At 39.3% G+C, this 17,881-nt stretch overlaps 1 protein-coding gene across 4 annotated transcripts in view; it reads right to left on the bottom strand.

Moving 5' to 3' along the window:
- Positions 1 to 685: 685 nt before the first annotated feature.
- The window catches only part of FAF1 (Fas associated factor 1), a 302,183-nt gene continuing 284,987 nt past the window's right edge, over positions 686 to 17,881 (bottom strand). For 3 of the 4 annotated variants that reach the window (XM_027824594.3, XM_037907794.2, XM_037907795.2), the window contains one exon: positions 686 to 2,917. In XM_027824594.3, coding sequence (XP_027680395.1) covers positions 2,834 to 2,917 — 84 coding nt within the window. In that variant the 3' untranslated portion in view covers positions 686 to 2,833. Of the gene's footprint in view, positions 2,918 to 2,952; positions 4,984 to 17,881 lie in introns of those variants that run through there. The other variant, XM_043552605.1, reaches the window with a different exon arrangement.

Raw genomic sequence — 17,881 nt, 5'->3', positions numbered from 1 at the left:
TGATTAGAACAGCAATGCCAAAAGCAGGTAGTTTCCTCAGAAGCCGCAGAGAGAGCTCCACCTTCACCTTAATGTTTAGTGGGTTAATAGCTAAAGCCAACACTTTATTACAGGATTCCATTAATTAAAAATAATTCATTAAGATTTAATATTAATGCATTAATGATAATCCATTAATATGAGGGAGCTGAAGATATAAAAACAGAATCAGAGATATGCTCTGTAGTACATTGTAACAGTTTTAGGTAATGTTGCATAACAAAATTAGTCTGAATAATGATTGGTGAATTAACCGCACCAGCAGAGCAGATGATGTGAATACTATGGTTAGTTTAGGACAGCAGAAAATCATGCATAGGATATTAATGTTTCCACACTGGATCAATTTGCATTATGGGCCTAATCTGGAAAGGGGTCTCAAACCCAGGAGGCTGCAACTCAAAATGAGGCCCAATGTCTCTTAGAACCGAAATCATAAACATTTTGTTGAAATAGATATATTTGTTTGCATTCTTGCAGGATGATGTTTTATATACTAGAAGAGGGCTGCAATGCCACCACTTGGAAGGGTTTTAATTATCACCACATTTTGATGATGCCAGTGTATTTTGTGGTATGAATAAAATGAGAAGAAACTGTCAAAACTAATGTTAGGAAAAAAAACAGGAGCATTGACTTCAACAGGTTCAACAAATATTCAAGCCACATTTAATAACTTTATGAAATTAGTATCAAAGAATATATAGTCAAAATACAGAAATAAAGTTGAGTGAGAGAAAACAGCATGATGAGATCAAACAAAAGTTAAACAGAACAGATTAAATATAAAAAGTTAACTGAAAGGTCACTTTGCTACGTGCAGCAATATTTCAGCAAATCCTTTCTTTAATAGCCAATTTAACAATGACGAGCTAATCGGGGGAGGGGGCGGGAACTAAAGCATCACTTTGAAATGCCTGCTGTGTAAGTTACTGTGATTGTGCAAACAGTGTCACCCCAGTTTGCAACCTGTGTTAAATTTAGATTTAATAGATGTAGTGTCCGCTTTTGTTTTGCTTTTCTCGTGAAGCAGTACAAAGGTTTAGAATGAAGTGTCTGTATTTAGCTCTCCATTACATTTACATTTGCCTTTCATTTGGCTGCTATTGTGTGTGTTGTGGACTGCAGATGATTAAAATTTGCTTACACGTCCAAACCTTTAGCTTGTCATGAATACATCACTTCTAAAAGTATGTGCTGTCTGCATTATTAATTACAGAATTATCATAAAGATACAGTAAGGCTTTCCCCACTCTGAAGTTTGCATTTTTTGGTAGGTAACAATATATCAGCTTTACTAACACCCTAATAATAGTCATACATTAATTTTATATTTCCATTCCTCCAAAAGAAAAAAAATGACTTAAGGTGTGTCCAGTTAGTTTCTGATTAGTATAAAATGTTCAAATTGGGATTCTACCTGCTATGGTAAAGAACATGAGTTACGTATAAACAAAATGTGAAAAATAATATTCCAAGTAGTTTGATTAGCAGCTGATGTTTCTGTAGTGCTCCTGTGTGCTATACAGTAAGCCCAGGAATAAAACAAAAAGCAGATCAAAAGTGTTTCGATGCAGGTTTAGGCATCAAGTGTATGTTATGGTCTGAACCTTCAGTATGCTCATTCTATGGTTTAGGTACATAAGGTACCAAATTTGTCCATATCAGATACCAGATAGTTGGTGCATACATTTCAGACAATGGAACTCGAATTTGTTAATCTGAGACGGGATCAGTAATCTCTTTTTAAAATGTCAAAAAAGTGTGCAATAATAAGGCAGATTTCTTATTACACCATCTCTTTAGATATTTATCATTTGGTGAAACAAACAAGGTGCTTTAGAAACAGCAGAGTAATAGGATACAAACAAGTGCCAGAAAGAAGGAAAAATGCAAAAATGGGAACTACCATTTCTTCCACAATGAGGAATAGAGAACTTTTGTATCTGGTATTTGAAAGATTTTTAACAGCTGATATTCAATATCAGCTGATTCCTGAAGTGTTGGCAAGATACCAGGTTTCTGGTACTGGCCCATTTCTAACATTATTTAAATATTCACATCATGCAATAAGCAGTTTCACACACTGCAATGTAATGGAAAATACTTCCTAAACTGAATTAGAATCGAGACCCAAAGCAGAACCAGTAAATAAATATCTTGCATATATGTCAAACTATATTCTTCAAACAAAACCTTACATCTTATCAAAGAAGTCAGAAAGTACCAACAAAAATTATATGCTTTCTACTATAATACTGTTAAATTTCCATGTCTGAGAATGTCCCATTTAATTTTTTCTGCCTTTTCAAATTAGGTGGCAAAGTAGAAATTCAAACACAGAGTAAAATGCATATATATGAGGGCGCTGGCTCAGCGAGATATCAAATATACAGCATTCTAGTGTCAAAAGTACAGGCAGAAATGTCCAAGATTTCTTGGTGAAAAAGGGGCATTTGAGGAGTAAAAATTCTACTTAACAATCACTCACATTTTAACAGTGCATTAATTATAACAAAAGCCAGATGAGAAGTGAGCAACAGAGTCGTAATGTTCAGTGTTCATAACAGAATATTATCCTCTGCTCATTTAAACGAGGTTGGAAACATATACTCATGTATTTGAAACTTTAAAGTAGCTAGGTTTATTCTTTTTTCAGAATTCTTGCAAGAGGCAGAGTTGTGACACTGCATTGAATTGGATGATAGTACAAGGTGGTTTTGCTAGAAGCCTTTCTCCCAACACTGTGCCTCTGTCTTATCAAAGGATTACGAGTCCTGCAATCTGTTTTGATCTATTCTTTTGCCTCTAGGAAAAGGGTTTCTTGAGGATACAGTTTTACCTCCAGTAATGATTTATTTGGATCCAACTGAGTCACCTGTAAAGATAAAAAAGAAATCTGAAGAGACATGTATAAGTAAATTTCCTTTGAACTGTATATTTTCAGGAGTACAGATTAATGTTCACTGGGGAGCAGTTTTGATTTTTGCCTGGGGGATTCACAAAGGTAATTCCCATTAGTGCTAATGGGAGCTCTGTGAATTCCCAGTACCGTGGTGAAAGACCAGATTCCTTTTTTTAAAATGAGATGCTACACATTTGCTCAGAGAAAAGTTCTTTACTTTCCCTCATTATCTTCAGGATGAAGATATCTGTTTTTGTCACAGTGGATGTCATTCTGAAAGGATTACTGGAACACTGGGGGTGAAGGTGAGAGACACAAACAGACTACAAGCTCACGTGCATCGTAAATGCCCACTTACTTCAAGGGGAGATTTAAGTGTGCAAGAATGTAGGATTGGCTTTATATTTTATCCATTTGAGCCCTGGTTCAGCAAAGCATTAAAGGGCCAGATTTTTAATGGCATTTAGGAATCTAAAGATGCAGTAAGCATCTAGCTAAGCAGATCACTGGGAATTAGGTGCCTGAGTGCTTTTGAAAACCCCACTATGCACCTATTTGCATCTTTACGTTCCTAAATGCCTTTTAAAATTGGCTGTTATGGCTTTGAGCACCTTCAGCTACTACTCGCTTTCACTTTAAACTGTGAGTAATCTCATCCCTGTTCAACAAAGCATTCAAGCCCCACTGAAGTAACTTTAGTGAAATTTAAGCATGTACTTAAGTGCTTTACTGAAATGTAGTATGTGCTCAAGTGCCTTGGAAACTGTCCAACATATGGGCTTGATCCATGCATTTAGGCTCAGTCTCTATAGCTATGGAAGTTTACCAACAAATACCTCCTAGTGAAATGTTTCACATACACAAAATAGTGGAGAGGACAGCCCAGCCTTCTCAATCAAACATTTGTATGTTGTAACATCCAGCTTTGTATAACACCACTGTGGCATTTAAAAGGACAATGGCAAGGTTTTGATATAAATATTTAAACACTACTTTTTACTTTGTTTGAAATAATTCATTGATAGTTTGAACTTTAGTTCTGTTTGCTAACCCATTTTTTACTTCTTTCTTTGCACATGCATACTGGTTTGTTATTTAGGTATGCGCATGAGTACAGTACTGTATTATTAGCATTATGCTAAAACAGCAATGACAAATGCATACAGACAAGCCTTATTTAGAAGGAAGAAGTGTTTTACGTATGACCATACCATGCCACTGGTTTTTAAGGAGTACTCTTAACAGAAATCAATGCTTAAAAAAAAAAAAAGAATCAGTGACGTACTAGGGTCCCAAGTGTGTCAGGTATTAGAAATTACTATAATTAACAGCTAGTGTATTTAATTTTCATTTCTGCCTTGAATGCAGTTTGGGTATGGTATGCTTCTCTTATCAATCCTGGTATACTAGAAGTTTTAAAATGCAATTAAAAACTGTACTGAAAAATTTGTTTTCAAAATATCAGACTGGATTGGGAAAACAGATTTTTTTTTAAAGTAGTAAAATATTGTACTTACCAAAGTTGAGGTATCCCTTTAATTTTATAACATTTATTCCAAATAACTTTATTGCCACTGTTTTACTGTGCAATTACAGATAATTCACTATTTTTACATTTTAAAAAATGTGCTTATCACTTCTCTAAGCCCATTTAAAATCAATCTCATTCACCCTGATGAATGTAATGGAACTTTAAAATACGGATGCATATTTTCAATTTGCAATGCTGGGATATATTTTCTTATGTTTTAGATACCACAGTGAGTTATCTGTGAATGGTAGAGAAGAAAAATAGTATGTACAGACACCAGACTATTAAAATTCATTTTAGATCCTTATTATCTACACTCCAATTATGCATTCCTGCACAGATGCTGCTTAAATTATTGAAAGGTTATCTTAGAAAGCAAACCTGTTACGTAAAAAACAGCCAAAGTAGTGCGTTTAAGTTTGTGATTACAGAAGTATACTAATTAAGTACCTTTGTTGCATTTTTAATGCTTTAGTATTCTTCTGCTACAGTCCATTGGATTTAAGCACTGAAAGGGAAGTATATAGGGACCTTTATAATTCTCAGCACAAAAGGTACAGTGCACCTGAGAGAAGCAATTTTATTTCTCTGTTCAGTTTAAACCTGTATCTAATTAGATCCTCTCTCTTTTCAAATCCCACAACTCCTTTATTGCAAAAGCAAGAAAATATAGGTGGAGAGAGAGAGAGAGAGATTTGTTTGTATCAGGCAAAAACGGATTTGAAAAGCAATGCTGGGTTAATGAACACTATCCTCCAGACTCTAACCAGATGGAAACCTATTATTCACTTGCGTGTAATTAATGATATACATCCCAATCAAAACTCTTGGGTTTGCAAACTTCAGTTACCTTAATAACAATGAGGAGCGATGTCCTTTTCTCAATTTCTTTATATGTGGGAAGTTAGTTAAAAGCAACATTGAGTACCTGCAGTAAGAAGCCTGTGCCACTTTTCACCCTTGATTTCAGTGTGCTGTTTTTTAATTCACTGAGGGACAGCAGAGTTTGCAAATGTTTACACCATTACCCAATTAACTAACAATATGGCTCCTACATCTGTCAACAAACAAAGCTGTTGTTGCTTTGTTTTAGCTCCGTGGCATTTTCTGTTCATATGGGTCGCCATTGTACTTAATTATCACGCCATAACCCTTCTGCAGCTTCTACTTTTGTTATTTGTGGTTTGTAAATATGTTGTTTACCAAAAAGAACAGAAGCTTTATTAGTGAACACACCTCTGACCAAAAGAAATGCTTCAACTGGTGAATAAATGATTAAATACAGGACTAAACTAAAGCACCTTGTAACTTAAAATATCTTTAGAATTAGAAACCAAGAGAGTAGTATACAACCAAGATCAAAGGCCCTGTAAGAAATATCACTAACACAGGTGTCTCTACCCCACTTTCTAGTGAGATTTATTCTGCTTAGCCAGATTTATATAGCTATTTCACAGTGTAACTCCAAAGACTTACAATTTATTTATATTAATTCAATTTATAATCTGTTACATTGATACAACATGAAAATAAAATCTGGCACTTCTAAAACTTTGCTCTGATGTAATGTCTTTCATTCATCATGCTCGCTTGTATGTGTGTGTGTGTGTGTGTGTGTGTGTGTGTGTGTGTGTGTGTGTGTGTGTGTGTGTGTGTGTGTGTGTGTGTGTGTATAATATATACATCTGAAGACTACTGTGTAGTACATATGTTAAACTGAACAGAAAATGAGTTCAGAAATCCTGTTTATTATCTAAAGTTGACTTGCATGTTATGGCCCCAATTTAGGGAAGAACTTAAGTGTGTGCTTAACCCTAAGCACCCAAGTAGTCCCATTGCTCTCAGTGAGACTCAGGCACTTAAGGTTCAGCACACATGGAAGTGCCTTACTGTTTGCAACATTCCCCTCAAATGAGGCATTCAGTACATTTGTTTACTTGCTTTTTTCTTTTTATTCTCAGATCCCATGAAATCTAGTTCCACATCAGTCACTAGCTCACACTCAAATGATGGTTACGTATCCCATGGTTACAAAAGCAGATTGGGCATAGAGTTGGCCCAATGAAGAAGTCAGGTAAATGTCTTTTTAAATAACTTAGTGGTTCTGCAAAGTTTTAATTATTCTATATTCCAAGGGATATAAAACAAGAGCAACCTTTTATATATTGTATAAAAGGCCCTGTCAGCTGACTTCATGCTCCATCAGGGTTCTATGTCTGACACGATGCCAATGGCTTAGTGTTTGTTGGGACGCCACATAAAATGGGAGAAGGTGATGGGAGCAGGACTGGATGTTCAGGAGCTTGAAGTACATCTTAAAGTACAATAATGTGCTTACTCAAGTGCTCAAGATTATGATATTCTATGGAAATAACTTTCATTGGTGCGTTTTATAATCTATACATTTTAATATCTTTTTATAGCAAAAAAAAAGTTTTTCCTTCCAAACTCATTTTCTGCAGCATTGGCATGCTCACCTGAACTGACCTACGTGTACTGCTACTACACATTCGCATCCTGTACAGCTGCAATTTTACTGTTTACAAGGTCTGGTTTCTTACCCACCCTAACCTTGCAGGGAAGAGATAAGAAAAAAAAATGGCTTAATGCCCAGGAAGGTCACTTAAAAATAATGAACTGAATATACAATTATTATAACACGTACTTGAGCAGCAAATATCACACCCTTCACCTCTCGCTACACCCTAGGACAAGGATCCGATTCTTGAGTAGCACAAATCTCTCTTCTACTTACACACGCATGAATACATTTCATGAATCAAATGCACAAAGAGTTCTTTTACTCTCTTTCCTAATCCCCCTAAGTATAAATGCAGTGAAAATTACTTAAATGCACACCTGGTAAAGGACTAAATCTGTTTAAAAAACTATATTTTCACTCTGACACACAAACAAATACAGTGACTCCTTTCTACCTGTTAAAATAATAATCTCTGTGTGTAAAAGAGTTATCTGGATAATAGGTTCAACTGTGGGCACAAATAAAGAGTGTGTACTTTACAGAAATAAATGCAATTAGATCTGGTTTAGCTGAATTCACTTGAAAATAGTTTTAATTTGAATGAAAGAAACCTGTCATGTTAACAAATAAGGAACATTATATCATATCATAGTTAGCAAAACATGGCAAATAAAACATTACACATCTTGTTCACAACAAAAAGCTTTAATCCGGAAACACTGAGTGACTGAGTTACTATACCTATATGTACCTGACTTCTGGATACTTTTAAAAACAAAATTTTAGATCCAACATACTTTTTCCAAGATGTGTATTTAATCCAATAACCAATATTAACACATCAAAGAAAGATACGCTACAACCTGACCCCCACACTCCTAATCCTTCCCCCACAAAATCCATATAGGTTTCTGGTAAAAATTGACTTCAGTGGAGCTATGACAGTTTGCACCAGCTGAGGATCTGCCCATAGATCCTGCTTATCCAGGCCATATGTGCCTGATTTATATGACTACCTGTCTTTCTAGATGGTAAGCTAAGTAAGGCGGAGACCACGTCCTCCTCCAGAGGACTACCATCTAGAAGGACAGGTAGTGTCTTTTGTACAAAGCTGAGCACACCAATAGAGCACAACACACAATAAACCGAAAATGGGTGTTGTTCGGTTTTGCAATTTTATAGAGAATCTTGTGATATTTGGGACTTTTCTTCCAGACTTAGCTGCTCGGGCCATGTGATTACTTGAAAATCTCAACTTTCCCTTTTTTTTTTTTTTTTTTTTTTAAAGTAAGTTTCTAGCCCTTGTAGTTGCTGAGAAAATGTTGAACATGTAAACCCTAACCGTTACAACACCAGAATCCAAATAAAAGGAACCACATATTTATTATTTTTAAACAGGTCTTGATTTTTGAACAAATATCATGAGTTTTTGGGGCCTGGCTCATGATTTTTTAACAGTTGGGGTTGGCATTACAGTAGAACCTCAGAGTTACGAACACCAGAGTTACAACTGACCGGTCAGCCACGCATGTCATTTGGAACCGGAAGTGTGCAATCAGGCAGCAGCACACGCGTGCATACACACACACACAAAAAGCAAATACAATACAGTACTGTGTTAAATGTAAACTACTACAAAAATAAAGGGAAAGCAGCATTTTTCTTCTTCCGAGTAAAGTTTCAAAGCTGTATTAAGTCAATGTTCAGTTGTAAACTTTTGAAAGAACCACCATAACGTTTTGTTCAGAGTTATGAACATTTCAGAGTTATGAATAACCTCCATTCCCAAGATGTTCGTAACTCTGAAGTTTTACTGCACTGCAAAACAGTGTTAGATCTGCTCAGTCTTTGATGTCCTTAGATCTTTTAGTATTTTTTAAAAAATAAAACCAAACATATTCAAATGGCATCAGCAAGTCTTATCTTTTTATGCAGTCGTGTATTGCTATAGCTCATTTTTACAGCATAGTTCCACTGCAACATATGTGGCTTTCAGCAACTTTGGACAGAGCAAATTAAACAAGTTAATAATAAGAGTTTGCATTTACATCGTAACTTTCACCCAAGGATCTCAAAGCACTTTACAAACATTAAAATGGTCATTGTGAATTAGGTATTATTATCCTTACTTGACAGATGGGTAAACTGTAGCATAGAAAGATTGTGTCTTTTGGCAAAGGATACACAGTGAGTCAGCAGCAGAGTTGGGAACAGAACCCAGGCATAGTGCTGGGTGAATAACTGAGTTTTCAGTTCGGTGGCCGTTCTGGGGGAAAATATAATTGATTTGAGTTGAACTGAATCTGAATTTTTTCAGAAGCTTTGGCGAATAGAAAAGGCCTGTTTCAGGTCAGTTCCAGAGCAAGGATTTGAACCTGGGTCATCCCAGGTGAGTGCCTTAATCACTGGGCTAAAGGTGATTGGGGAAGTGCCAGGGGGCAGCAGCACCACCTCTTCTTCTACCTCTACCTCTTCCGTCTGTTTTGTGAATGGCTGAAACTATTCATGTCAAATTCACCAATAATTTTGGGTTGATTGAAACGGCATTTTTTGTTGAATAAAATATTCGCCTGAAATATTTCATCCAGGTCTACTCAGGAGTACTGGCTCCCACGCCCTTGCTCTAACTTCTAGATCACACCCTCTTGCCCTTTATTATATCATTACATTGTGTAGATTTGTTGCAGAATAGTTAGAATGAACTGTTTGCCTGTGTGTGTTACAGACTCCACAAAGTTCTGGAGAAGTTTAGGAAGCAGATTCAAGAGTATGACTCTTTCTTTTATGATGACCTATTGCACTGAACTGAATGGAATTCTTGCACCACTGATTTCAATTGGACGACGTGTAGTGAGAATTATAGTATGTAGTGTTTTTAATCTTGTATAGTGTTTAATCTTGCATAAAAGTATAATGTACAGTAAGAATGATCCAAGTGATACTGTACATGGTGAGATATGGGTAGTGTTTTGTCCATGGATGTGACTAATATAACAAATGTTACAATTAAAAATGATAGAAACCAGCCTATTGATCTGATGGCATTTAATGAGTAAGATTTTGAATCCTTATCACTAGAGGTCAGAGAGCTAATACCTTCAACTTGAATGTCTGGGGGGAGAGGGGGCTGGAGGTGGGGAGAGAGGAGTGTGCATTATGCCACTGGTGGGGCACTCTGTCTACAGATGGATTTGGATAAGAAGCAAGGTTGGATACAGGGAAGGAAGGTTCTGCTGGAGGCCTAGTGTTATATTCAAATAGGATTGATAAGGGATAAGAAGGGAAGACGGGAATTTGGCCTGTCAGAAAGGTTAAAGGCTCAAATCACCCCACTTCTCGTGCTTAAACTTTGAATATTAGTTGCCGATTGGATCTGGTTAGCTCAGAAGAACTTAGCTGTCATGGAAAATCCACAAGAAATTCCACCATGTGATGTCATATAGCTACACACCTGGGTCATCAGCAGGTTCGAGGGATCCAGGACACACACCTCTGCCACTTGAGCTAACAGAGTAACTGATAGCAGCAGTAGGTTATCATTCTTTATGTGGGCCAGCATTAGAGGTGAATGGGACACTTTGCCAATGGGTTTCATTGCTGGCAGCAGAGGAATATAGACACTCAGGAAATTTGGGTTCTACTCTATGCTCCGGAGAGGAATGTGCTCTAGTGGGCAGACTTCTGCCCATTGTCCCCAAGTATGACCCTTTCTGCCTCATCCCCTCGAAGTCCCGGTCCCAATCCAGTCTCTCCCCCACAGCTGGCTCCTTGTCCCAATCATTCCCAATCTCCTTGTTCAGCAAGTCCTAATCTCATATCTTGGGATTCTCCATCCCACTTCCAGTCCCCATCAGCTCCTTGTCACCGGTGCCCTTGCCCAGCCAGTCCCAGTTCTACCCAGCTCCTCATCTGTTTTGTGTCTCCACTCCCCAGGAGACTGGTCTCCAGTCACCCCAGAACCCTAATTTCCCATCTCCACTGGCTTCAAGTCCCACTTTCTCTCCCTGGGCACCTCACTCAGTATCTCTCCCACCTCCCCTTCGCAGCTCCTTGTCCCAGTCTCTTTATCCAGTCAGTCCCAATTCTCCCCCACAGCTCCTCATCTGATCTCCATCTTTCTCTCAACTACTGGCTTCTGCTTCCCCCATTTCCACCCCTAGCTTCCAGTCTCCTTTCCCAGCCAATTTCCCTCTAACCCCCAGTCTCCTTGTCCTGCCAGTAACAGGCTTACCCAGCCTCTCAGTCCCAGTCCTCCTGCAGAGGCAATCCCAGTTTCCTGCCCAACCCAACTGCCAGTCCTAGCTTCCCTCTCCCCAACCTGGCAACCTCCAGTCCCAGTCTTCCTTCCCCTCCCCATACTCCTTTTCCCAATCTAATCCCCCAAGCAGGTCCAGCCTTTGTCCCCTCTGCATTAGAATTGGGCAGCTTCCTCTTCTACGCTGCCAGGGATGTCATTGAGAGCAGAGGAAAGACTGCTCTCAGAGCTGGTCTACACTGACACTGTAAATCAATTTAAATTATGCTAGTTCAGTTACGTGGTCTCCCGTCAACATAGCTTCTGTCTCTCAGGGAGGCAGAGTACAGACATTGATGGAAGAGTGCTCTCCCGTCGACTTAGCGTGTCTTCAACAGACCCACGAAATCGACACTGCTGCATCGATTGCAGCAGTGCCGATTTAGCCAGTAGCATAGACATGGGTCAGGTGCTTGGACCTGTGCCGGCCCACAGCAGCAACTGCAGGGAAAGTCCTGCTCTTCCCAGGATGGAGCATGCACAGTGCAGATGGAACCTTCAGGGGATTTAATAATAAAACAGCTGGGCCAAGTAATCTCATCTGTACAGTTTCCCTCACACCTAATGAAACTGATGCATGTAAATCAGCTGTAGAGTAAGGGTGGTGATTTGTTCAGTTACCTCTGATATCACAATGGTCTAGGACTCTTTGCATGGCATAGATACATGCCTGACTGTATCTGTACACCTCATGGGTATAAAGTCAAAAGGCTAAGATTAAAAATTGGACAGTGACAGACTGCAAATCCTAGTGATGATTGAACCTAGTGATATTCTGAAGAAAAAGTGGTCTCAGCCATGCTTTTAGCTGTTTCTATTGCTTCACATTGACTCATTAGACTTTCTAGGCTTCAGAGTGACACACGGACAGAGTGACAATCTTGGAATCGTACTATAGTTCAAACAAATCTCTACTGAGCACATGTAAACTGCAATTTTTCAAAGGCTTATAACTTGGCCAAATTTGGGCAGATTTTTGCAGGGGCAGCAAAAGAAATGTACATCTCTGACACAAAGGCTATCCCCCTGCCAAATCTCAAGTCCACAACATGTAGGCACTAGAGTTTTTCAAAGAAAAGGTCACCAGAAATTTTTAGTGTGTGCAAAACAATGTATTTTCCTTAGCCTTGTTTCTGGCAAGGGTTGAACCATTTGGCTGAAAATTTCCAAAAATTTCAGCCTGAGGCAGACACCCGGCATGGGAAATTTCAGTTTGAGCAATTGAAAGATTAGTAAAGTTATAAGCATTTGAAAACAGGTTGGACAACCTTTGCATTAGGTGGTGCTACCAGCCCCACCTATAATAAACAAAACAAACATACAAAGGAGCTTTCAAGATGTGACCAATCACCATCTTGACTAATTTGTTTGCATGTTGTATCTATTGGTTTTCTTAGATGGTAAGATCTTTAGGGGAAGGGTAATTTTGGATAATAATGTAATAAATAATATTTCCTTGCTTTTACAGGTTACATTATACCCCCAGTGAATTTTAATTACTGCCTTTTTTGTGTGGGAAGGACAGCAGGTCATAAAACTTCCCTTATCTTGTTGGACCCCCTTAAGACAATGACTAAAATGAGAGCTGGTCTATACAGGGTTTTAAGGATTTCACCCATCCTTCTGAAGGAGGAGCCAAGGGAATGAAAAACAGGTTGTTCCCCAACGTTTCAATGTATGCCAACTTTTTCTTCACATAATCTCATTACCTCTCCTCCTCATTGGCAGCAGCCAGCATCCCTCCCCACCCCCCCAGCAATTAGAAAGGCAGGCGGTCATTAGAAAGACAGGAATGTTGCTCTGCATCAGCCACCAGGGGATGTTGAAGCTCAATGTGTGCTATACCATCCCTCTCTCGATGCTGAATCCCATCTCTGCACTGCTCCAGTACTTTTATTTTGACCAAATTCGAATTCTCAGCAACAACATTTTCTTTCAAGAGCGGGGAGGGGAAACAGAGAGAGAAAACTCCCTGGTGTCACAGAAGTTTCCACCAGGAGCTAAACAAACCCGATGACCATCCAATCAAGACTCGCAAGCACTACAAGAGCTCCACAAGACGACACTCTAAGCAAAATATAGTGTTTCCACATAGACTATTAGATGTAGGTTGGTGAGAAAGTACTGGTCAGAAATGGGATTTATATGCATTTAATTATGATTGTATAGGACAAAAATCCAAAAGGGTTTTTAATAAAAGTTCAAAGGATGAAGGTCTCAGACAGGATAGTGATGAGCACTATATAAAAACATGACTGACAGAATAAATAACGTACACAGGACCGCGTTTGCAATTTAGTTTGATGTATTTACTTATCCAGTTACCAAAACAGCAGAAGATCATTTCATGTTCTAGTAACCAGACATTGCATTTTTAATGTCTTAATGTTACCAAGGCTCTTTATGGGTATTTTGATACAACATTTTTTTCCTGTGTGCAAAAATGGATAGAATGAATGTTAAGCATGAACCACAAGTTGAAAAATAAGAAGTGTTTTAAGGTATGTCTACATTCGAGCTAGAGGCGTAATTTCCAGCTTGGGTAGACGTATGCAGGCAGCTCTGATCAAGCTAGCTTGCTAAAAATAGCACGCAGCCACCGTGGCACAGGTGGTGGGACTGGCTAGCCACCCTGAGCACAGTCCTGCCCAGGTCCTTAGGTATGCACTCGAGTGGCTAGCCCATCTTGCTGCCACAGCTAGGCATCTGTTAGCATGTTAGCTCAATTATAGCTATCGCATGTACGTCTACCTGAGCTGGAAATTACATCCCCAGTTTGAATACAGACATAAGTTTAGAAAGGGCCAGTTTAGCCTGGATCATGCTATAATCTAAAGCAGAGTTCCCCAGTTTCACTACAGTATACTTCCCCCTGCAATCAGATAACGTACTTGGGTCTCTCCTGAAGCAAACATCTTATAAAATAGCGTGCTGCGGGATAAGAGGGCAGGGAATGGTGCATTTGGGCAGAATATTTTACCCTGTAGACAGTGGAAGTATTCTTGCTTGTTTGCCCTGAGCCCTGCCACACGGGGCTGAAGCAGAAGCTGAGCAACTTAGCTTCGTCAGGCGCCCTATGGCATGGGGCCGTGGACAACTGCCCTGCTTGATGACAGGTTTCAGAGTTGCAGCCGTGTTAGTCTGTATTTGCAAAAAGAACAGGGGTACTTGTGGCACCTTAGAGACGAACAAATTTATTTGAGCATAAGCTTTTGTGAGGTACTGAATTCCACTGCATGCATCCGATGAAGTGAGCTGTAGCTCACGAAAGCTTATGCTCAAATAAATTTGTTCGTCTCTAAGGTGCCACAAGTCCTCCTGTTCTTTTTGCCCTGCTTGCTGAACCTGAACGCTGGCCCAGGGTTTTTATATGCAGAAAACCAAGTGGGGCATGGAGTTTTTAATCACACGTTGGGGGAGGAGGGGGGGAGGGAGGGGCTCAGAAAGAAAAAGGTTGAGAACTCTTGTTCTACACAATCCGAAGTTTCATGCGGGAGAATGCAAAGTTTTTAACATTTAAACTGTGTGTTATTTTTTAAAAAAAGAAACAACAGTTCCTATTTTACATAACAAGAAATATGAATGATTAAAACCTACTGAAGAGATTACTTGGGTCAAATTAAATTTTTTCTCCACTTGCAGAAATCATGACAAAGAGGAAATGTGCCATTAACCATGCAATAAAATGGAAGAGTTGTAGGAGCCTCTTAAAACTTTAGAAAAACATTTATTTCTCTAGCTGATTTTGTCCTTGGAAAACATTGATTTATGTCCTAGAGCTTAAAATGAAGACAACTTTTGAGGTTTATTTTAATGACTTGTTCGTGCTCCAGGACCATCAATTTGTATTAGCACAGGTCTGTGAACTACAGAATTAGTCCAAGGTTTATTTACAAACATAGCTTATAAAATTCAGCAATGGAATAACGTGAATTTAAAAATGTATTTGACATCCAGAAGATGTGTCTCATCAGATAACTTTAAGATAGATCAAATACTGGGCCCAAACCTATTTGTTAGGTTTCTTTATGTCTTGATTGTTTCATTTTAATGGCTTAGCCCCTTGATACTAGAGCATGATCTCCAGTGACAGTAGCAAGCACACTGTAATTTAGTAGTGCAGTGAAGAATTCCAATCCTAGCTATTATCCAGTGAAATGAACATCATCTCAGTGAAGTAACATATGATTTGAGCCGACATGTCAACTTTTTACACTCTGAATCCCCTGTCTCCATTAAAACAGCCAAAGGTGCTGCAGAAGCTCTGTAACCAGCCGAGCAGGCAGGCAGTCCTCACTGAAGCTTCTACAGTGCTGCTCAGTACCAGTATGCTACTGGATATGAGCACAATATAGTACAAGTCCTTCCACGTATGGCTGAGAGCATTTCTTTTCTGCACCCTGCTCATTTTTTCCCAGTGTTCCACCAAGGTGAAGGGAGGAGAAAGGAAGCTAAATCCTAAAGCTGTTCCTGGACCTAGGTCTTTTTGAGGATTGCACACTGTCTAATGAGCTAATAGCTAGACTATTCCTGGAAGGCAGCAGTAGCTCTGGAACTGACAGTGCCATACAAACTCTTCTGGAGCACCCAGCTCACAGGGGAGAGGTGCAGGTTATACCATCCCATAGGAGGAGGTTATGTGCTTGCCTCTATGCTTCTGGCTAGAAATACTGACTGGTGCAGGGATACATATGGCCCTGCCTCCTTTGGGATGGCTTCCACCACAACAGGTACTGCGGGACATTGCTCTTGGGGGAGCCCAGGGATTGTGCTCATGCCTGGCCCTTGGAGGGGACATAAGGTACATAGGGAGGAGGTGATCCCTCCCCTACCTTATACACCTATGCAATGATCAAAAACAGCCTGGCCCTACACCTACTGAAATCCTGATCAGCATCTGTCTTGACTGGATGCACTGTACAGTGTGGGTTAGATTCAATTTATTTTAGCTTTTAGGAGAAACAGATTTCCCCCCTCCCCATTTTTTCAAACTGCTGTTGGAATTGGCTAATTAAAAGGATTTAAACAATCTTAACACTCTAAACAGTGCAAACTGGTTCTGAATTATTAAGCAACATTTTAGATGCATTTGAGTAACCTTAAGTGACTTAACTGCCACCTGATCCTAAGCTATGGCTCAAATAAATAAATGTGAAATACTGTAGAAGTCTTAGCTTACTAAGGCTTCCAGATACAGTAAATAAAGAGCTTAAGTCTCCAGTACACTATCTGCAAAAGACTCTCTAAAATAAATGGTTTACACTGGTGTACACTTAAAGTGGAAATTGAGGGCAGAAAAAACCTGCAGGATTTAATTTTGATTTCCAAAGGAAACTTGTAAGCACAGAATGTACAAAGCTCTGCCAATGCCCCTGCATGGTGCTATGGGGTACTGTATTGCTGCAAGTTGGTGTCTTTCAAATACCATGAAAAACCAAGGTCAGGAACTTTCTGGTTAGTCATTAAAGATGCCATAATACTTTCGCAAGCACAGGCTGTTAATTCTGATATCCTGGCCAAATTCCAATCTGGCTAATTCCGTTCTGTTTACTTAAACTGTCCCCTGTAGTATTCATTGGATATGGCATCCTTCACTTTCTGATCTAACATGTCAAGAAAGGCTTGCTCTGTAAGATGTACAAAGGCCTCAGGAAGACTTCTGCAGACTTCTCCACTGGGCACTGGATGGATTTTGTAGCTGGTACACTTGGTGGACTATCGCTGAGGGTACCTGGGAGGGCTTTCAAGCTGGAAGAAGGCTCGTGGAAAGGCCAAAAGCGAAGTGAATATTGCTGAAAGAGCAGACTCATGTTTCTAGGGCTAGCTCTGCTTTTGCAGTGTTGTTAAATAGCTGCTGTGTTAACATGCAAGAGGTGGGTGCATTTCAGTGGTTGGTAAAGGGATTTTTGGAAGGAACCATAAAAACGTAACATGTAGACCGCGCGAAAGCCAACAAGCACATTTCACATCAAATACCAAAAGGGCATCCCCCTCCTTTAAAAAGGTCTGTTTACATACACACAGCCTTTGCACATGCATGTCATGAAAAAGCTGCACAGAACTATATTCACAGTACCCCGTCGTATAGTAAATACAAGCTTAGCCTGCTGATTACAATACAGATATTTCTACACCAACCACTTACGTGGCCAGAAAAAACAAGCTTCTTCAAAGGTATTAGTCAGGAATCCACTAAGCAGCCAGATTCACTGGTGTGAAATATAGCATTGGGCTTGGCATCCAATTTGCTATGGCTGCAGTACTGAAGGAAAAAGGTGGTTAGTATTCACTTAGTGTCAGCGGATGGACAGCATAGTCAGTGAGGAAGTCCCAGTAACAAGCCGCTGCACGTGCTTAAATGCGTTGGAATGTTACTGCTGTTTTTAAAACAACAAGTAGTGTCTAGAAAAGGTTAATCTGTGTATTTACTCATGTAGAAGTTTGTATTTACAGTAGGTTATGATTCCGACTTTAAGTTAGCCAAGCATATCTGTGTAAACAACAGGAATATAGAACTAATGAATTTTTATTTACTGGAGATGTGGAAATATTTCAACAACATTCTGTTGGGGCATCTGAACTGAGGGCGTTAAAAAGAGTATTTTGTACAGCTGGTTGAAAATTTTCTGA

The sequence above is a fragment of the Chelonia mydas genome, chromosome 8 (genome assembly GCF_015237465.2).
Source record: "Chelonia mydas isolate rCheMyd1 chromosome 8, rCheMyd1.pri.v2, whole genome shotgun sequence".
NCBI lineage: Eukaryota > Metazoa > Chordata > Testudines > Cheloniidae > Chelonia > Chelonia mydas.
Note: the sequence above shows the minus strand (reverse complement) of the source record. Positions and strands in the feature narration are given on the sequence as shown.